This window comes from Tachypleus tridentatus, chromosome 6 (assembly GCF_004210375.1).
Source record: "Tachypleus tridentatus isolate NWPU-2018 chromosome 6, ASM421037v1, whole genome shotgun sequence".
Taxonomy (NCBI): Eukaryota; Metazoa; Arthropoda; class Merostomata; order Xiphosura; family Limulidae; genus Tachypleus; species Tachypleus tridentatus.
In genome coordinates, this window is record NC_134830.1 from 97,376,434 (window position 1) to 97,399,342 (window position 22,909).

Genomic DNA, 22,909 nt, shown 5'->3' on the forward strand with positions numbered 1-22,909 from the left:
AAGATACACGAAGAACGGGTATCAAGCTAATTGAAGCATTTAATGTTTTAAAAATGTTAAACCAGTACTACTTAATCATGTATATTGTATTAAACCCTCGTTGTTGTTATCATTTTCGTTACATATACATAGTTGTTCAGTCTCACAGTTGTTAATATTACCTTGAATGTTATTGCTAATATATAACATCATCCTCGTACGACTGATATAAAGATTCTTTTGTGTAGACGTCTATAATAGCATGTAACGACAATTAAAATTGAGGGATAATTATGAATGATGGATTCAGTAAATAGACCGATGTGGCTTTGCTACAAGAAAAAAACACACACGACTATGAGTAGATATCCTTTTTTTGTAGCTATTTGCGGAAATTCTGAAAAAATAACAAGAAATCTAACGCACATGTTAAACTAAAAACAAAAGTATAACGTATAGGATATACAAGGTAATATAAAAATCATTCAATGTTAACTTGTCGCAAAATCAAAAGAAGTAATAGAAAAATATAAACGTGTATCATTTGCTTAATCAAAACATAAAAGGAAGACATGTTTATTTAGAATTTGCTCTTTGAGAAATCCAGTCAAAATTAATATTGCTCTTCAGTGGCACAGTGGTAAGTCTGCGGACTTACAACGCTCTAAACTAGGTTTCGATACTATACCCGTGGTAGGCAGAGCACAGGTACACCTTTATGTAGCTTTTTGCTTAACTACAAACAAACGAACAAAATATAATATTGCATATAGTTTACTAAAGCTACAAAACTGTGATACAAGACACCCTTTTGTACATGGTGATTCACCTTGGTTTTATAAGCGTATAATACGATGTAGAAAATACCACTATGTTCAACTCCCATTGAAATGTTAATTTTTGTTTATATTATTAATGTTATTTTGGTTATGAAATCTAGTCGTTTCATTATTCGTATTAGGTCAAGATTCACATACAATGTTTAATAGTACTATGCCTACGGTAACTAGGCTGTAATTTAAAATCTCAATTTAATAAAATTAATTTTATTAATTACACAGTTTGTTCATTGCTGTTGTGCGTAAGGCTTATATGTATTTATTGAATATCTGTGTTTTCTTTTTCTTTGATATACATATGCAAAATTTAAAATAAGAAAAACAAAATGATTAAGATTTATGCGAAAGAAAGAAAAATTGAAGGTATCGTCAACCTTCAGTCGAAGTTGACCATGTTTTTCACTCTGTATAACCGTATGAACCAACTGTCTTTGAGCCTATTTTTTGTAGTGAAGGCATAATGCCGTACTCCAACTGTCAATCAACATGGTCTATATTAACACCATAATACTAAACCACGCATTAGTGCTACACGTGTCGCTGCATGAACAAGGTTCTTCATTAAAACTACATCACAAATTATATTTATTGGGGTGAGAATTTTCTTTACTATTTACTTCTCATTGATGAAGGCGACTTACAACATTAGAAATATATATTTTACAAATCTTCTTTGTGTGTATGTGTACGATAAATAATTTTGGATATGACGTTGTAGACAATAACGTCACCTCTAGTGATGTTCTATATGACAGCTGTACATGTTGATAAATCCTCTGAAGCATAGTTTGCATTGTAAAAGACCCTGTCGTGATGTGGTCACGTCCAAACCACGCCATTCCTTCATGCTTGTTTCTCAAATCCATCTAATTTATGTGGAGGGTGGATTCCTAGCTACTGTTTAATGGTCTTGTCACACAAAATTGCATAGGTACTACGTCCAGCGACTTGGACGATTTGTCTTCTTATAGAATAGCATGAGTAGCTGTTTCATTCTCCAGGTACTTAAGATATGTGATAGCTGAATGGATGTGTCGAGGAATAATAATTTATATACATGTAGCTCGTATAACTTTTCCGGACGGAGATTATTTTTTCTTATTTGGCGCATGTGGACGGGTTTTGCCAGTGACCTTTGTGTTAGTAATTTCTAACCTGTTATAAAATGTCACACTTTCAAGATGATTCTAGTATTTAAATTAATACTATTCCTTTGTTTTCTAAGGTCATTAGATATTATTCCTCCAAACGAGCAATTTATCATGGCATTATATTACGTATATAACATTAAAAATGTCAAATGTAATTCAGCTGTCCATTATGCTGAGACTTTGTCAATTGTGAATGACTCGTGACTTGCTGAATTGTCTGTTTCAAATCGTCATAATATAACGTAGTCTAACATATGTATACCAGCTTCGTAAAAACACGTTTACTTGCACAAAGTTATTAGGTTTCGTCCATATAATCCGTAGGGGTAAAACCGAAGTCAGGCAGCTGTAATTTTAGACTATATTTATTGTTCGGAATAAGAACGTGTTGCTAACACAGTTTTAGTTTGAATTTCGCGCAAAGCTACATGACGAATATCTGCGCTAGCCGTCCCTAATTTTGCATTGTAAGACTAACGGGAAGGCAGTTAGTCATCATTACTCACTATCAACTTTTGGGCTACTCTTTTACCAACGAGTAGCGGGATTGATCGTAACGCCCCCATGGCTGAACGGGCGAGCATGTTTGTTGCGACGGGGATTCAAACCCGCGACCCTCAGATTACAAGTCGAGTGCCTTAACCACCTGGCCATGCCGATCCTTACAAATACCTGACAGTTACCTTTTTATATGATCCCTTCGCGTAAACGATTGTTCGTAAGTTTATTTACTTAGTATGTTTGAGATTACACTGTTGACTGTATGTTTTGAACACACTCGTGTATGAATGTAATAGACACCAGGGGCGGTGGTTCGGTTAAATCACCTATACCTCTTGTACCACGTGACATGTTTGGTATTTGTTTAGACATAAATTTTCTTTCAACATAGGTTTCAACTAAAGAGATGTTGAATAAAAAATGTAGTCCAATACGTTTTAATTTTTACTGATAGAAGTAGAGAGATATGAATAATCCTGTGATGTTCAGCCAGTGTTGTATAATTTTATTTGTGTTGTATAAACGAGATTTTATGCGTATTGGTAAAGTTATAATGGTGATCAGTGTAATGCTTGCTTTGTTGTTTTAAAACGCAATCAAACTGTGCAAGGGCCAAGTAGTTTTATTAATTTAAAACATCCTAATCGTGAATCTGTAAAATAAATATGTCAATAAATTAAAATTGTTGATTTAGACCTCGTAATGTTTTTTTTTTTTTTTAACTTGCCTGTATAACTTGCGAGCTAGTATTTCCTTATTCACAAACTGTTTTTCAGAAGTGCTTGGCTACTTTAAATATAAGAGAATGATAATGTTTTTGCTTGCTTGTTTGGTAGTTCATGGTCGGGTTCTCGTCAATATTTGCGATTTATATACAGTTTCATGTTTTATGTGTTAATTTTCGAATTTGGATGGCAGTTACCGTAGTAGATAACCTAGTTTTGGTAGCATGAAATATATTTTCATCTGCATCTGCTTGTCGCTTAGTGGCTTGAAGAGATGGTGTTACAATTAATACTCTCTAGGCGGCACAGCGGTAAGTCTTTGGATTTACAACGCTAAAATCATGGGTTCGATTTCTTTCGATGGACACAGCAGACAGCTCGATGTGACTTTTCTATAAGAAAAACACAAATGTACAATTTCTACTCGATCTCAAAGATAAAATATTTTTTTCAGTGAGATATTTTCGCATAAAATTTAGAGGTAAAATGCAAGAAAAGGAAAAAGAGAAATATAGTGTCATCCTGTTTGATTGATATAGTGGATTAATAGAACTCATCCTTGAATTGGTCCACACCATTCAGTTTTGAACTTTGACATTATTACAGTTAAAGGGGTGTTGTTTACAAGCAGATTTGACGCATCATATTCAGTTAATTTAGGTAGGGAGTAATAAAATTAAAAACTGTTCAGCTGACGTGAAATATATATAAAATACGTACAAAATTATTCAACACCCAAAAACGTTTATTTTCAAACTGCTTATTACATTTTGTTGTCTTTTTTATTTCGCGCAAAGCTACTCGTGGGCTATCTGCGCTAGCCGTCTCTAATTTAGCAGTGTAATACAGGAAGGAAGGCAGCTGGTCATCACCACCCACCGCCAACTCTTGGGCTACTCTTTTACCAACGAATAGTGGGATTGACCATAACATTATAACGCCCCCATGGCTGGAAGGGCGAGCATGTTTGGTGCGACATGGATGTGATTCCGCGACCCTCAGATTGCGAGTCGCACGCCTTAACCCACCTGGCCATGCCGGGCCATCCTTATTACATAATTTACGCGTTGTGTATACTTGAAATTAACAACTTATTAATTAATTTTCAAGAAGTGTTAATAACTAGAAGCTTCTCAAACACCTGAAATAACGTGATTTTTCAATAGTAATTGTCAGTTAAAAAGTCAAAGTTAAAATCGCAGAACATAAGCATTGATTGAATGAAACTTTATAGAATGGACGGCAACTGCCTGTTGTGGAGACATAAGTGTAGAGAACGAATTTCATCAAGAATACTCTACCTAAACAATCTATCAAAGAATAAGCATTGATTAGTTTTTAGAAACTAATTTTATTATCATAGTGGGTAAAGAAAAAAAAGTCAAATTTCTCACCCCAGGATTTTATTGTGTCGTGTATAGATTACGTGATCTGTCTGAGTTTAGTCACATTACTAGACGGCTGTGTTTGCTCAAATATGTCAAGTAGCTGTTGTCCAATAAAAACCCGAGAATAATTGGGCAGATTTTATTCAGTATAAGTTGTGTACATTAAGCAAATGTGTATTCGGGTAGTTAAAGTAAAGGACACAAGCAAATGTTAAAATATTGTTGTCTCCACCACTGCAGTGGGATATGACTTACTAAGTATATGCGGACCTGATAACGTTTTTGTATTGACGTCAAATTCTTATAGGGAATATGTTGTCCTTCCTGTATACTGTGGGACCCTCAGCTAATAGAATATCATACATACATTCCTAACATTTCTTCGTAACACTGGCTCCAGGTTTCTGGTGAGTAGGACCGCGTCTGTGCAACGGGCTTTCCATTGCAAAACCCTTCATGGATAGGTGTCTTTTGTGGAACTTGTCTCCCTCTCCTTTTTAAAGGAACGGGTTAGAAAAGGTGGTTCAAACATTGCCCACCTTATAATGCCTGGTCATCTTACCGCACCTGGCAGCTCATCCAGGTAGCAGTATTTAAAATCTACAAGAAAAGAAATATCGTCTTCGGAGCATGGAATGTCTGATCATTTTTGGACAGAGAAAACAGAGAGAGTGGAGGGAGTGCAACCCTGATTTCCAGAGAACTCCTCCGTTACAATATTGATATTGTGGTATTGAGCGAGAGCAGATTAGTCGAAAAAGGCTCTGTCATCGAACCCAGTGGTTGCTACATAGTCTTTAGCCATAACGGCGCACAAACTATTAGAGGAGGACAAACGAAACTGCCTGTTTATATATATATATGTACAGTATGTATATACACACACACTCAGATACGTTTGTAAGGGTGATGTGATGATGCGAAAATGTTAAAACATGCTCTATCGATTTAGTTTTCAATGTGCATCTAGAATGGGGCATTCTTTATTAGATATACTTTTATGACATCAATAAGTAGGTGCAAATCTTCATCCTAAAACAGTGACTATACACTGTACTATTATGTACACAGTTTGCTTTAGATTTTAAAGAATGGGATTAAAGTTTCCATTTGTTTTTTAAATCTTCCAAGAAAGGTTTGACTACGTAGGTGGTTCTGAACTTTAAAAAATGGCGGATTTTTAATTTCTCAGTATACAAATAAAATTTCATTTATATATTATGTTAGCTTTACTGATAAAGCATGGTAATACGCCATATAAATGGTCGTATCAGAAAGCATCATTTCAGTTTTAAAAACTTCCATTTTTGATTTTTCAAGCAACTTTAATTCCTTCCTTTGTTTGCTCTTTTAAGACGTGAATTAAGTATTAAAACCTGAAAATGTGCCTTATAGACTCATCCAACTAATCTGTTATTTAACACGAAAATGAGATATACAAAACAAAGATCTAGTGTCTTTAAAGAAAATGTTATACATTTCACTTTGTGTATGAAATTCTGACTTTAAGTTTGCACCCTTGGGCGAAACATTATAGCATTTTTCTCTATTGCAGTTGAACCAAACTTTGCTAAACAAATAAATTAAATAATTAGAAACTTCATCGTAAAGCTTCAGAGCAACACGACTGAGTCTCATGATCATTTACTGGACACAGGGTTCTCGGGATACGTGAGGTCCAGTGTGTTCATCTGTATTCTGGTTGGTATTTATGAAAGACCCTTTTTATAGAACCTTTGTGCCTTTGCATGTTGACAAAGTTTATTTTTGCTCATAAGCCACTTATTGTGAATTCCTCTGCTGTTTCTATGCTCGTCTATTATTTTTCTGATACATTTATTTTTACCAGGTTATTAATAATACTGTTTCTCTAATGATGGACATGCGTGGACATCGAATTCTAGATTAAAACTTTTATTGCTCTAATAAAGTTTAAATTATTTTACACTGTACCTAAGATGTTTAATAAATTCTAATAAACGTTTGCCGGTATAACAGATAGTCGAAATGGTCTCTTGTAGTTTAATACCAATTTCAGTATGATGCATATCGGTCATTGTTCACCAACACTGTGTAACTGTTACCGATAAAAGATGTTAACAAGCTCTGTTTATACTTACAATACAATAATTATATGTAAAATTTAGCATGTAAACTATATGTACATTTTACAGTTTGTTTGGAAGTGTTGTGATACGTGAAGTATAATTGGCTGTAGAGTAGTCATCGGGCGTATACATATTTTTTAACAGTTGTAATAATTAGCAGGTATTATTTGTGGTGGTAATTACTATATACACTTAACACTTGTACGGTAGGAGTCCTTTAGTATTCACAAGTAGTATTGCATATTATAAGTACAAGCATACGGTTTTACTTTCCAATTTACTGACGTTTGTCTACAAAGTGTTTTTAGACGTTAGCAAGAAGTTCGAGGCGGCACTAATGGTCTTAACCAGGAATTAATCTTCTAGCACATGAAGATCACCAAGTTTGTGGGTAGATTTTAACAATACTGTATTACGGGTAAGTTTCGATGCACAGTTAGTGTGGTACCAAGTACACATACCAATTAAATACATTACAGTTGTATGATAGAGAAATTCCAAGCGATATAATGTTCTAACTTATAAATTATGGAAAACTATATCACATTTAAAATGTTTGATATTGCTTGGTCAAAGTGCGATTAAGCATGAAAACATTTTCCCTTTTCTAATATAAATATTTATTTTTTTGTTTTTTTTAATATCGTAAGTGTTTTGATTCAGGCGATTCTCTCTATTAATATACTTGACATAGTTCTTTCTGTTAATAACTGTTTTATCAGATTCATTTATTTTCATTTCGTTGACTGAACGCAACTCAAAAATGTATGTGAAAAATCGAACACAGAACAATATTTTAATGTATTTTGGTCCATACACAAGGTATTTGAAAGGCGGTTTCTAATTGAGATCAAAGACCAACAAATATTGTGCTATGGGGATATGCAACTATTTCAAACCAAAAATGTTAATATTTCATCAGAATAATGTAGACTATGTATAAATCGTTCAATACCATAAGAATCTGCCCTATAACTATATAAGCATAAATTTACATCACAAAAATAGCGGGTTCTGGTGAACCCCCTCCTTGCTGTGTACGTCCATGGTATTACTCAACTCAGTTATTTTAAGTAAGTATACTTGGTTTGGTTTGTTTTGAATTTCACGCAAAGCTACACGAGGGCTATCTGCGCTAACCGCCCTTGATTTAGTGATATAAGACCAGAGAAAAGCCAGCTAGTCATCACCACCCACCGCTAACCCTTGGACTACCATTTTACCAACGAATAGTGGAATTGACCGTTACATTAGAACGCCCCCACGACTGAAAGGGCGAGCATGTTTGGTGTGACATGGATTCGAACCCGCGACCCTCAGATTACAAGTCGAGTTCCTTAACACCCTGGCCATGCCGGACCTATTCCATTTGAGTCTAGTTTACTGAGTCAGTATTATAATAAGTAAAAACTATTTTGTTTTACCTGGTTCTTGAGTGGGAATGAAAGTATTATTTCAACGATTTTTATGTAGTCCGATTGGCCTTTACTAAACTACTAATTTGATTACTATCTGAGTTCCTAAAGCCCCTAACGTTTACACCCATTATTTTTACGAAGACCGTGTTATGTAAAACAATGCTTTCATTCGAACCTCAGAATTTACAAGACATTTTCGTACATGTACGTCAGTATGACGACTTCGATCTTTGTACTTGAATATTGTGTATTTTCTTATAGCAAAACCACATTGGGCTATCTCCTGAGCCCAATGAGGGGAATCGAACCCCTGATTTTAGCGTTGCAAATCCGTAGACTTACCGCTGTACTAGCGGGGGGCGACTTGAATATTAAACTTTGTATTTTGAAACAAACTTGATCCAGAACATAAAAACAAAGAACTTTCTCATGCTTCTGCGAGTTAACTGTTCAGCTATTAAACGTTAATCCAGTTATTTATATTTAATGTCTTTTCATATTAAGCCTTCGTAGGATCAAAATTCATCAACATATGTTCCAATACCACTGCTAAGTCTACTATTAAATTCACTTATCTCTCTGTTTAACTGGATTGTTCAAGTCCTTTGCCGAATATAAGATTTGCGGTAAACCCACTAGAAAGTTACTGGTGTCCATATTAGAGATCAGAAATAAATTGTGGGTGTGGCATCGTCTGGCATGATCGAACTACACAGAAAAAAAGAGAATGGGAGTAAAAATGCTAAAATTCCCAGTGTCTTTAAGTGTATAAATCAGACAAGGATAGTTAGCTAGAAAGAAGGAATGACAAGTTCATCAAGATAGATATGTAGATTTCTATAAATGTAGTTTAGAATTTATTTATATAGCTCAGATATAGGATCGAATAGAGAACACAGTCGCTGTGGTTAATTTTGGTATATAAAGAATAAATATTCTTTAAGTATCGCTAGGTAGATCTGGGTAACAAATCTAACAAAGCCCTCAGATGTCATTTCCAATCTTAGAGAAGTCGCTGCGCAAAGTAATTTAGTGTTTGAATGTAAAAAATGCAAAATTCCATTAATACTTGATTCAATATTCTTAAAACATGTGTATGTTCTAGACATTTATATAAAATTTAAGGGAACATATTAAGAAATAATAAAAGTTGGATTTATAAATTTGCTCGTTAAATCTTATCATGGTGTTATAATGATTAAAGCACAATTACAATACACATCAAGAAATAAATTTGTACTCATTTATATGTGTTTATTTATCCGTTTTAACTACTTTTAAATATTCTCTGTCAGTTTAAGATCTATGTTAATCTATTACATAGATCTAGTTAGTAAATGAAAACGCATGAATGAGTACATACACAAACATTTGACTTTCAAATACAGAGATAAACGTCAGGCCTTAACATTGCAGTAGTTACCATAATATATGTAATTAAAATCAAACATCTTTAAATCAATACCATTTCATGCTAGACAGCTTTGTTGTGTTAATTACATAAATTATTATTAACCGCTTAGGAGCCTTAAAATAGTTTGTTTGTTTGTTTTTGGAATTTCGCACAAAGCTACTCGAGGGCTATCTGTGCTGGCCGTCCCTAATTTAGTAGTGTAAGACTAGAGGGAAGGCAGCTAGTCATCACCACCCACCGCCAACTCTTGGGCTACTCTTTTACCAACGAATAGTGGGATTGACCGTCACATTATAACGCCCCCACGGCTGGGAGGGCGAGCATGTTTGGCGCGAGTCGGGCGCGAACCCGCGACTCTCAGATTACGAAATGCACGCCTTAACGCGCTAGGCCATGCCGGGCCCGTCCCTTAAAATAGATTAAATTGTTTAATTATTAATTGGGGCTTGTTAACTTAAGATACTCATGCAGGGATAGGGCTCTAAACATAATTTAAACCCTCATCATCATATGTTAGACCGATAGAACATAAGATAGAAACAAAACACTATATAAGTAATTACTGTAAAAAGAAACAAGAAGTCATCGTATTAAATGTATACACATTTTAGTGAATGAATAGCTGTTGTTTAACTCAGTTTCTTTAATTAAACGTGGCTTTAACTTTCAACAAGTACTATTTAATTGAATAGATAATTTATATGTTTGCTTAGTAAAGTTTTGATGCACAATTGGGGTTAGAGGAGTCACTTTGACATTGTGATCTCCAAAACATAGAAAATATCTTTGTATCTTAATTGGAATCGAACATGATGAGAAGTGGCACAAAACTATAGCATCATTTGAATTTACGAAAAATGGCATTGACAGCAAGAGTGGTCATATGTTGAATCAGTATAAATTTGAGTTACTGCAAAGTTGTTGTTGTTGTTCTAACATAACGTTAAGGGCTACATTAATTTTTCGTGGTTTATTTAGGACTTACAAGTTTATTTTTTGAAATGAGCTATAGTAAATTCTAACGAAATTTATCACATTTTATATTGAAGGGTAATATCTAAATACTTGGCCCGGCATGGCCAAGCGCGTTAAGGCGTGCGACTCGTAATCTGAGAGTCGCGGGTTCGCATCCGCGTCGCGTCAAACATGCTCGCCCTCCCAACCGTGGGGGCGTTATAATGTGACGGTCAATCCCACTATTCCTTGGTAAAAGAGTAGCCCAAGAGTTGGCGGTGGGTGGTGATGACTAGCTGCCTTCCCTCTAGTCTTACACTGCTAAATTAGGGACGGCTAGCACAGATAGCCCTCGAGTCGCTTTGTGCGAAATTCCAAAAACAAAAAACAAATCTAAATACTTTATCAGCACTCTGTTAAATACCATGCTATTAGCTCGATACAATAGTACAAATACAGTAAATGTGTTATCCACATACTTTTTATAAACTAATTGTTGAAATTCTATAGAACATTGTTATAACCATATCTTGTCATGATAACACACAGAGCCAAACTTGGACTCCATCTGTGTGATCATATCGTCGTAAACAGATGTAACATGAGTTGAAAATTGGTTTTAGTTGAAAATAGTTACAGATAGCGCTCGAGTTGCTTTGTGCGAAATTCCAAAACAAAACAAAAAAATTACCGATCAACAAGTATTCGTGGGCTCAAATGCTAAAATATGAGAAGTCGTAAGTACTGTCATATCTATTTTGATCAAAGTTTCTCAAATAGTAAAACACAATAGGCATAGAACAAAGAGAATGCAACTGCAATTGTTACTAAAGACTTAGGTAAAATTATGTGTATGTTGCACATGCGTGTTTTATTTCAGCGATATTTTGTAATGTGATAACTTTAAATAAGCCTTTGTCTTCAATTCTGGATCAATATCATCCAACATCTATTAAATTAGATAACATAGAAATAATAAAAGTATTTTATTAAATTTAATCAAAATTCATGAAATTTTGACATCATTAATAAGGGGCTTAAAAATGAATTTTATTTCCTCATTCTGGTTTTCCTATCTCAGACTGTATGTGTGGCTATTTAATTTTTTCCTTAAGGTGGCATTACTTACTTTCATCTCTGAACACATGTAAGTGTTAGAAATATCCAAGTACCCAAATAAAACACGATGTTAAAACACATGTTCAAACTTTGTTGCTTCTTACTTCAACAAATCACGAGGGGCACAATCTGTAATCACCTCATGGCAGGAAAATGTTAAAGTTTTTCTAAATTTCTAAATTATCTACCAAGACAGGAAGTATTTAGTGTTGGTATTTATTGCTAACTATTGAACGGCGTACAAAGGTTTCGTTTCCAAAGCGACTTCTTTCACAGTGTATCATGCTGGCTAGTGATGTGTAGTTTGACAACTATTTGTCGGCCATCAGATAAATGACCACACCTTGTGAACTCACAAGCTAGATTTTGGGTAACTTTGACCAAGCTTAGACATTTTTATTCTTTTGATAAATAAATACGTCTGACTTATTTTCAGGACTTAATAAACTACAGTATTTATCGTTAACCATTTGAAATTCTAACGTACTAGTAAAATGAAACTTTTGTAGTGTATAACAGATTTACTGTTGTACATTTATTTTAGTGCCTACGCTTCTTTCTGTATAGTTTTCTTTTTTACATGTGACGTACATTTTTGACTGCGTATTGCGCAAGTCCCGCCTGCTTTCGAAATTTGTAGATCAGTCTTGAGTGTAAAAATCAACGATACTTGTGTAACGAAAGCGCACCAGAATATTGTCGAAATTTCTACAAACTTAAGGTGATTCCTACAAAAAGCGGGCCGAGAGACGAAAGAGAATAATATTGTTGGTTAGCTACAGCCAGTGTACTACAGGCCTAGGAAGTTATAATTGTGACTAACGTCTGCCCCCCGCTAGTACAGCGGTATGTCTACGGATTTACAACGCTAAAATCAGGGGCTCGATTCCCCTTGGTGGGTTCAGCAGATAGCCCAGTGTGGCTGTGCTATAAAAACACGGAATAACGCCTATTAATCGGAAAATTATAGAATTTGTCCAGGAACGTGTTATATATTTTGAACGTCTCAAACCGTTGAACTTCTGTGAATAACTTCGGGTGATAGTATTTACACGAGGATATTAAATATCTTCATCGCTAAGAAATGAACTTGTAAACAGTATGAGGCCAATCAAGCCTAGCTAGTTTAAGCGAGGTGCAACAATATCAACTTAGAATTAATTTGCTCGTCGTGGACCTGGTTCGTCGATAAAATATTCAATTTAGACCGGATATAAAACTCAGTATTGTTTGTAAGTTTGTGAACACTTGTGTATATATCATTATTCATTGTAATCACTATTAGTAATAATTGTTATTGAAAATTGTATTGTTTTTATTTTCTTATATTAAAACATATTTTTTGCATTAATCTTGTTGGTAAATACCATAAATTTGATACGTATTAACTTCTATATTCAAATTCTAATTTCCGGTCACTTTAAATAGTAATACGTAATGTATGTAACAAAATAACTAGGAGATTCGTTCGAAATAAATTATAATACGTAACAAGTGATATACAGCATATGTAAACGGTATAATTTTGCTGTCTCAATTTGTTTATCGCTAACACTTCATTTTTGTGCAATTAAAATGTATTGAGATACACTTGTATATGCTGTTTCCGCGCCCTCTCGTTATTGATAAGTGGTAAACTATGTCCCTTTATTCTCGTTGTCACTTGTTATTCTTTTAGACTGAAACTCAGAAACAAAAGAGAAATAGGCACAGATGGTTTTAGTACTTGCAGTACCCTTGTAAGAAGTGAGATGACTTTGTATACGTACCTTTGCTTGATGTGGCTGTGGACTTTAAATCTCCGAGCTATTATATCTCCGCATTGTAATTGGCTGCTTACGGGCGGCCTCTCCCTTCCGCCGGCCAGGGGAGTATAGCAGTCAGCAGAGCAGGAAGAGGGGATAGGGCTTAACGCAACACTACGGGTTTTATGCCCCGTCTGTACTGTGGGGCTTCATGTTTTTCTTCATGTATTTGACATGACTCTAGAGAGCTCGTATTCATTTCTGATAGTTCGTTTGGCTGCAGAGCGCATGGTCAATGTACATGGAGTCCGTGAAATATGTGTATGTTCTAATCTACTGGAAGCTTGAAGCCTTACATGTGAAAATAGTAAACACACTAGTACAAACAGTGCTGGGTGTTCTACAACTTCGTACATACGTGTTTCAGTTAGATGTTCTCTTGTGTATTGTTTAAATATCATTCTTTATGATAGTGTATTGGCAAACTTACTGAACCTAATATCTAATTTATTTCAAGTAGTATTTTAAAATTTATCGAAAATTTAAGAATAAATTCAAGTGATAATTGTTTTTGGAAAAGCCTAATTAAGGTTTGAAGGTACATACTAAGTTTTGTTTTTATAATTTTATTGGGTGTGTATATTGGAGAAACTGTATAGTTTCCTTCTTTCCATTTTAATAATTTATTAATTTGTATGAATGTTTTGTTTATTGTAGTATTGTATAATAATAAAAATGGGCTTCTATTGTAAAACGAAATAAAGTAATATTGAATGAAATTAAACTTTCGTCTGTATAACTGAGCTGTCTATATGTATACTAAAATGAAATTGTAATTATTTTATAAAACAATTTTAGTGTTGTGTAGTAGTTAAATCACGTTTAAATATAAGAATAGAAAAATAAGTTTAAAATTTAGTATTACAGTATTTTATGCCTTGTAAGACGCACTTTTTTTAAAAAATACGTTGAAAAATCTCCATGTGTTTTCCAAGACAAAAAGTGATAGGTTAAAGCAAGAGGTTAGCCTAGAGTGTACTCAAAACGGCCTTTCATACGGATCTTAATCTTAACTATAAGTGTTTTCAATAGCATAAAACATTCAATTAAACTAATACTGTCGATATACCGTGAAGAATATGATGTATTTGACTGTATTTACTTAGTAAGTTGCAAAATGTCAAGGTTGCATCAATGTGTTGGTTGCTGAGTCAAAATATTTTTTCTTAGAATTGTCTTTCCAAAATTAGGGTGCGTCTTCCACAATGTAGCGACTTACAAGGCGTAAAATACGGTATTTCTTGGCACTTGTGTATAGTGTTAAAATAATAAATTTCTTAAAAATAGTACACAAAAACTTCTTAATTAAGGTCAATATATAACAAGTGAAAAGTTGCAACATCATCTTCAGCGGTGAGTTGCAAGAAATAACTGTGCCCTATTTACACGTTTCTTTTTTCATTAAATAGATCATATGATTTATGTACAGGTTTACAATGTGGAAATATTTATACTGTACAGGATGAAACGTAATTTAAAATATCATTTAATGGAGCACAAAGAACATGTAAGAAAAAAAATAGCGATAGTAAGACATGCGAAACAGAACATACAGAGTTGTGGGAAAACTGTAATATTAGCTCAGTCAAAAGATGTTATATCTAATAATCGTCGAGAACTCTTGGAAATTAAGTACCAAATTATAATTCTTAATGACGAGAAACCCACTTGAAATAAAAATGTATCCCAGAACGGCTGGTGTGGGTATTAACACTTTTATTGATAAGCAGAGAACAACGTTGCGACATTCCTAACTTATCTTCAGGTTAACAAAGAACCTTAAGATGAGCTTGTTTGTTTGTTTGTTTTTTAATTTCGTAAAAAGATACTCGAGGGCTAGCTGCGCTAGCCGTTCCTAATTTACCACTGTAAGACTAGAGGGAAAGCAGCTAGTCATTACAACCCACCGCCAACTCTTGGGCTACTCTTTTACCAACGAATAATGGGATTGACCGTCACATTATAGCGCCCCCACGACTGAAAGGGCGAGCATGTTTAGTACGACGGGGATTCGAACCCGCGACCCTCACATTACAAGTCCAGTGCCTTAACCCACCTGGCCATGCCAGGCCAACTGAAGATTAGCTAGGAAGGTCAAAACGTTGTTCTCTGCTTATCAGTAAAAGTGTTACTATCCATACCAGTCGTTCTGAGATAAAAAAATGATAATGTATTATAAAATAGAAATGAAGGTCCTGCAAATATTTATGCAAAGATGTGATGACCTTCTCTAAGATGTTCATGCAGGAATTGTAAACTTGTACAAAGGTCATGTGAGCTATTTAACATTAAAAAAAATTTAAATAAGATACAGTTATGTCTTGTAACTTACTCGTGAAGACAATGTCTAAAGTCAGCTTTTAGTGGTTGTATATTCATCGTAATTAAAATGTTTTAAATTGTGTATCTATTTTAACATTGTATGTTATTTATTATTTTAAGGTTAAAATTGTTTGTACAAGAGTATGATTGTCAGTGTATAATACTCTAAAGAAGTGAAACTGTTAAATGTAATGTTCTAGTTTGTAAAAATAAACATATGAAAAATTGTATTTTCAGTCTGTGAACAGTAGGCATTAATTTTTTTTTAATGTACTGTTTTACCCTTCTTGGATTTATATATAAAACAAGGCTATTTCTTAACTTTAGACCTATTGCAGTAGTTGACTTGTCAAGAGTGCCACATAACTTGAGACTTAATCAGAAAACACCTTTAGTTTTGTGACTTACTAGTCACTTGCTGTGAATCAGAAAGACAATCTGGGATGTTGCTGTTGTATGAAGAACAGGAACTATCATTTTTCTGGAGATATATGTTGTTTTATAGGTTTTGTGGTGTATAAAAGGAATATATTAAAACTTAATTGATTTTTTATTATTGCAATATTTGTGTAGCATATAATTACATGAATTCAAGCTTTCAGTTTGCTTCATTTCATTGAAATCTTCAAAATTATATATTTAAAAATACTGTTGTTTTAAGGAGGAAAAAAGTGAGATTTATTATTTCTGTTTTACAGTGGAGCCTGGGGATGCTTGGAAAAGTACACTTCCTAAAATCACACAAAGATATTGGAAACTCTGTGTATATTGCCTCAAAGAAAAGAAGAATAGATGACCTGATATGGTGAGATTTTAATTTATAAGGTTTTATTAATCATTTTATTAACACTGCTACTTTTACAGTGCTTCATAATTCTTTTATTGTCTATAACCAGAAACTAGACAAATAGTTTAAGTGTAGTGTTGAAATTAATTTTTCTTTATTATTATTGTTTTACTGAAAAATATGCCCCCTTGTGACTCAGTGGTATGTCTGCAGACTTACAATGCTAAAAACCAGGTTTTGATATCTGTGGTGGGCAGAGCACAGATAGCCCATTGTGTAGCTTTGTGCTTAAATTCAAAAACAACAACTACTGAAAAATATAACATTGTAGGTAACTAAATTTGTGTGGTTTTTACACCGCTTTTAGGTCACTTAAGATTTCTCTTGGTTGACCTGTGTGAATGAAATAATTATTTTACTTTATCTATTCCACTTATTTGTTTTTGCTTATAGCTATATAATGTCTTCATTTTGGAGTCTCTTAGGTACAGGTAGTAAGTTTTGATAGATAATTGAGTGTTAAAATTAAATGTACTTGTGAATAAATATTCACAGCATTTTGTTGGATTTTTGATTTTAGTGTTGAGTATGGGAATCCAAATCAAGTTAGTGATGTTACTTCAACAAGTGGACTTTTGGCTGAACCAAATGCAGTTGGAATAAATATTGTAGGTGACCAGAACCTAAGCACTTGTGTAAATTCATGCATTGTGCCTTCCATAAACAACCATTATGGTTTTCGACAGGCTAGCAAGAATGGGGCACTGGATGCATCCCATGAAACACGACAAAACTTTGTCCGTGCATCAGCAATCAAACTGCTGCACACTTCTCAGGTACCAGTCATCACCAAGGATATTAGGTTCTAGGGTAATAAAATATCACCATAGTTACTATATTCTGATGTAACAAGATATTTTGCTATACATATTAGATTCTAGCTAACATTAGTACAATATTATCCAAGCCACTAGTTTGCATTATGATAAAGATCATTATAGTAATTAGGTTTTTATTTCAGTAAAAAGGAAACATTTATGTGAGTAAAATCTAGAATCCAACTGATAGTGAAAAGCTTAAGATGAAGTTGGTGTAATCCCCTCCTAGTTTTAAACATGTTAATTAAGTATGATCTTAAAGGATAATTAACATGTTATTTTTATATAATACTGTCTTCTTATTTGGAATTTTATAATACAAAAGAAACATTAAAACTCTTCATCATATTAAGAATTTTCATTTTTCCTGAAAAGTCTCAAATTGTTCTAAATTATTAGCATAATTTAGCATGCAGATCTATAATTAAGTTGATAGTGTTTCTAACCTTATAAGTATGAACACCAGACACGTTCATTTTGTTACACATTTACAAGTGGAAGTAGGAAGAGCTTCCATCCCATCCTGGATGTGTTCATTTGGAGTATGTCACGTTTTGTTTTCTTTAGGAACCAAAATTAACTTTCAGTGAGATTTTTTAAAATCAACTAAATAATTAGTGCACTTGTGATTATAAAAAGGTTTTGAATTTCTATTTCCTTAATTATTTTTGAAATAATGCAAATGCTGATTAAGTAATTTTAGAATGCATGTATATATAACATTCAAAATAACTTCATAGTGTAACTTAAATGAAAAAGTTTGCTTGAAATTATTTGAAAATGAAACGGTAAAAATAATTCAATTTTTTTATTTTAGTAAGTTTTAAATTTAGAATAACTGAGAAGTTTGTTTTGTTTTTTACAATTTGCAATAAACAGATTAAATAAATATTCTTATTTTAACCATACATATATTCATTACGTTTTTCTTTAGTACATCCATGGATATGTTACATCACATTTGTATGCTCTTTGTTATTGATGCTTAGCAGCGGAGTGGTTTGAAACGTAAGTCAGATGAGCTTGAAGATTTGTCAGGTTTACAACAATGTGTGTTACAGTCCCTTCAAGCCAAACAAATAGAAGACCGAATTACAAATCATCATTGTCAGATGTTTCCTAACACCCATCATAAAAGTGCATCCACTACCGCAGTATCAACAACAACCTCAACAAAGAAATTCACAATAGCAAATACAATTATTGCCACAGCACCTACAATATCAAAAAACAGCTCCTCAACTAGTGAGGGGGATTACCAGCTCGTACAACATGAAGTTTTATATTCAGCCACAAATCAGTATGAAGTGCTGGAGTTTTTGGGAAGAGGAACCTTTGGTCAGGTAAATGAGTTACTTGATTATATAACATAAATATTTCTAGACCACAATGTGAAATAAAACCACTGTGTACTTCTAACATTGTTTAAAATAGGAGACTTATAATATGTTGAAGTTAGCTTATTAATTTTCAGGTGGTTAAGTGCTGGAAGAAAGGGACCAATGAGATTGTGGCCATTAAGATTCTAAAAAATCATCCTTCTTATGCACGCCAAGGTCAGATTGAAGTGAGCATTCTACACAGATTAAGCCAGGAGAATGCAGATGAAGTATGACAATACAATTTTGTTTATAGTTACAACTGTGCAAATATTTTATAGTTCAGTCAGTGAAATTGATGTTTAGGTATATATGTGTAGCACAAGTAATACTTTTTCAGTTTAATGTGTAATTATTTTGCAGTAAACACTGTTAATAATTTATGAGTATAAAGTAACTTGTAGTTTTGTAGGATGCTATAGTTGTAACTTTCCAATATGTTATGTCTTAACTATATTCTATTATGATTTATAAATTATATTTTTAAAATAATGTGACTAACACTTTGCTGGTATGATGCTTCCTGTACTTCACTGTTTGTATAATGTGTAGTACATATTTGCTAATAAAATATACAATACTTATCCAGATGATGTATCTAATACTTCAGCATTATGATATATAATAATATTTTACTGTAATATATTTATTACTTTTATTTTGCAGTATATTTAACACTATTTCATTTACATCTTTGATGATAATTTTTCTGCCATGATGTATTTAATACACTAAACATTTTTATATTTTGATGTCTAGTACTTTTTCTTGCATAATGTATATTTAATTTTTATATGATTTATTTAAGATTTTCAAGAATGATGTGTGTAACATTTCTTTACTTTGATGTGTTTAACTCTATGTGTATACAGCAGTAAGGTGAAAGTGTAGATGCAATGACATTCCTAGAGCTACATTATAAATTTAATTAATATTATCATCATATGTCAATAAAATTAGCATAAAAGCATAGTTGATAGTTCAAATTTTAATGTGATATACATTTTTTAAATTTCAAAGGGGAGTATTTAAAAATATTCATTCTTTATCTCTTTGTGCCATTTGAATTCTCTGTACTCTTGATTCCCTTTTTAAATTGTTTTTTAAAAGAGTGTTCAGCAGGGATATACACCAACTATACATATCAATAAACCATAACTTAAAATAAAAACCTCCCATCTTTATTTTCTGAAATGTCAATAGACTTATTATAGCCCCACAGTAGCTTCTCTCACATCTTCACACTTGTTTACTAATGCTTACTTGTTGATAGTACTTGTTTATAACTAATGGGAAATATATTTTGTGAACATAAACAATGGTTATGATGACTTTTTGTAAATTTAATTTGATAAAAGCACCATTTCACAAACAAATTGTTGTGTGTAAACTACAATTGATTGGTTGATGGGCTCATTAATTACCTTATAACCTGTACAAGCAAAAATAAATAAAAAATTGAGTATGCAGTACCATCATAATTTTTCAACCACTGCATTCTTTTCATTTAGTGTTAATTTTCTTATTTTTCTTTTTTATTGTTTTTGTTTAAGTAATTTTTGAATAACCCTTGATTTCACATGTTAGTCCTCTTCAGAAGATTGCTATTTGGGCATTTTACACAAAACATGATGATTTAAATCATTACAATATTTTGCAGTTGCCTTTTATTCTCAATAAATAGTAAATTTGATAAATTTTATTTTATGAACATAATACAAAAATAAACTAGGGTTTACAAACAGTTCAACTTCATGAAACAGTACTACATCTATTAAAATTAAAAATTACTTTAGTTATCAAGAAAGAACCAAATTGCAACAAGATATCTTTACCAAGGCTAAAGCAATTTTCAGTTCTGTGATTCTTTTGCTTCATACTGTATGTATTCCTGTGTGTCTATATAAATTGTTTGTACATGTTGTTGACAAAAGCTTTTCCAAACATTGCACATTTCTTACTATGTTAAACTTTCAATAAAGTTTTACTTGTCACCTATTATTTACCTTACCTAAAGTTTATGATGTCTTTCAATTGAAGAAAAATTCTGTAGATTTTAAACAAATATAATTTAACACACAAGTACTTTCATAATTCACAGAAAAAGGAACTGAAAGGAACATTTAGAGAAACAATAAAAAATATCTTAAACCTATATATTTACTTTATTGATACATGATAATGTAATTTTTACCTTATCCAGTTGTATTTAAACTTTTTATAGCTGTTTCATTAGTAAGTGATCAAACCATTTGATTTGATAGCATGAAAGGATTTCAACTGAGAGCTAAGGGAGATTTTTAAAAGCTCAGAAATGGATATTATATTTCTCAAAGGGTGATTGGTTTTCAGCAAAAATAATTCTAAATGAATCAACTTCCAGTGAGGTTGTTTTGTTTTAAAGCATCTGTTTATAATGCATATATAAACTTTTTACCACAAATTACACCAAAAGTATGTCATAAAATTACAAAATATCAATTTTAAATATTTTTGAGTTAAAATTGTTTAAATGGAGTAAGAAATGTATAAAACTGCCTTAAACATTTAGATGAAATCCTTTTTCATATACAATAATTTAGAAGTATGTTACTTTATTTGTCCCATACAGTTGTACATGAAAATGCATCATATGTGCAGTGTAGTACAAAACCTTTAATCTGAAAATGTGACTGATTGAGTTTCATGGATTTCTCTATATAAATTTAAATTTGTTAATAAACTATTACTTTTAAAACATCACTAATAAAACATTAAAAAATGACTAGTTTCAACTATAGGCCTTCATCATGAATAAATTAGTTGAGTTTTTTATTTTTGGAAATAAAATTATTTTCAGAACATATGCAAAACTAAATAAAACTGATGTTCATAAAAGTATAAAATGAAATGTCAAATTTAATAGACTAATCAAATAAAAACTATGGTATCTAATATTTCTTTTTGACAATATAAGGCTCTTTTATATATTTTTTGTTAATTTTTGAAAAGCATGTAGAGAGTTTTAGACCCCCTTACAAGATCTTTGTCTACTTAGTGAACATTAGATAAAAAAGTTAGTAATTTTTTTCAAATGTAGGGGGGAGGCCCAGACCACTTACACATGCTCTTGCTTATACAACATTGAAACATTATATCTATTAATTATCTTTAAAAAATGATGGATGGTTTGGAGATTATGGTAATGAAATATAAATTGTAATATGAAAAAGGTATTTGTCTTGTTAACATGAATTTGTAATTTTTTTTCTCCTTTAGTTCAATTTTGTAAGAGCACATGAGTGTTTCACTCATAAGAATCACACTTGTCTTGTGTTTGAAATGTTGGAACAAAATTTGTATGACTTCCTGAAACAGAACAAATTCAGCCCCCTTCCTCTGAAATACATCCGTCCCATCCTACAACAAGTGCTCACTGCTTTATTGAAGCTAAAGGTAAAACCAGAACTAGCCGTTTACTGACTTTCTCACCACAAATATTTACTACATGTTTCAAAGTTATTTTTGGTGAAAAACACTTGCTTGTGTATTTGAAGTAAAATTTTTAACAATGCTCTGAGAGTTAATCTCTAATTTTTAAAAGTTGAAGAAGAACTTTGGTAGTTATTGTTCTATAAAATGAAAATACAGTGAACAATTATATTTTTTGTGAACATATGCTCAACATCTCTTATTTCCTTTTTCCTGTTTCTTAGCAACTTGGGTTAATTCATGCTGACCTGAAACCAGAAAATATCATGTTGGTAGACCCTATACGTCATCCCTTCAAAGTAAAGGTGATTGACTTTGGATCAGCTAGTCATGTTTCCAAGGCTGTGTGCTCTACTTATCTTCAGTCAAGATATTACAGGTGTTATACATAAATACATTATTTTTTATTCATTGTCTTTACTTTTACAGGACATTGAAATACTTTTAGTATTGTGTTTGTGATAAACGTTTTACCTAATGTTCTTACATGGTTCTCTCATATCTTTTATTTATATCAGAATAACTTGTTAATGGGGAGATTGTAGGCCATGTTAAAAAATGTCTGAAAGATATTTAAGCTGTAATAAGCTTAAAAAATGAATGTGTAAATTTTACTCTTCTAAAGAAAATTAATACTTTTTGATAATAAAAATTATGTTTAGTTTCATGAA

At 32.5% G+C, this 22,909-nt stretch overlaps 1 protein-coding gene across 10 annotated transcripts in view; it reads left to right on the top strand.

Moving 5' to 3' along the window:
- Positions 1 to 22,909, top strand: part of LOC143253130 (homeodomain-interacting protein kinase 2-like) — a 61,693-nt gene that overhangs the window by 484 nt on the left and 38,300 nt on the right. For 2 of the 10 annotated variants that reach the window (XM_076506452.1, XM_076506456.1), the window contains exons 1-7: positions 13,268 to 13,662; positions 16,422 to 16,528; positions 17,091 to 17,346; positions 18,378 to 18,731; positions 18,863 to 18,997; positions 22,026 to 22,202; positions 22,463 to 22,617. In XM_076506452.1, the coding sequence (XP_076362567.1) occupies positions 13,576 to 13,662; positions 16,422 to 16,528; positions 17,091 to 17,346; positions 18,378 to 18,731; positions 18,863 to 18,997; positions 22,026 to 22,202; positions 22,463 to 22,617 (1,271 nt within the window). In that variant the 5' untranslated portion in view covers positions 13,268 to 13,575. Of the gene's footprint in view, positions 1 to 13,265; positions 13,663 to 16,421; positions 16,529 to 17,090; positions 17,381 to 18,377; positions 18,732 to 18,862; positions 18,998 to 22,025; positions 22,203 to 22,462; positions 22,618 to 22,909 lie in introns of those variants that run through there. The other 8 variants (XM_076506453.1, XM_076506454.1, XM_076506457.1 and 5 more) reach the window with 7 other exon arrangements.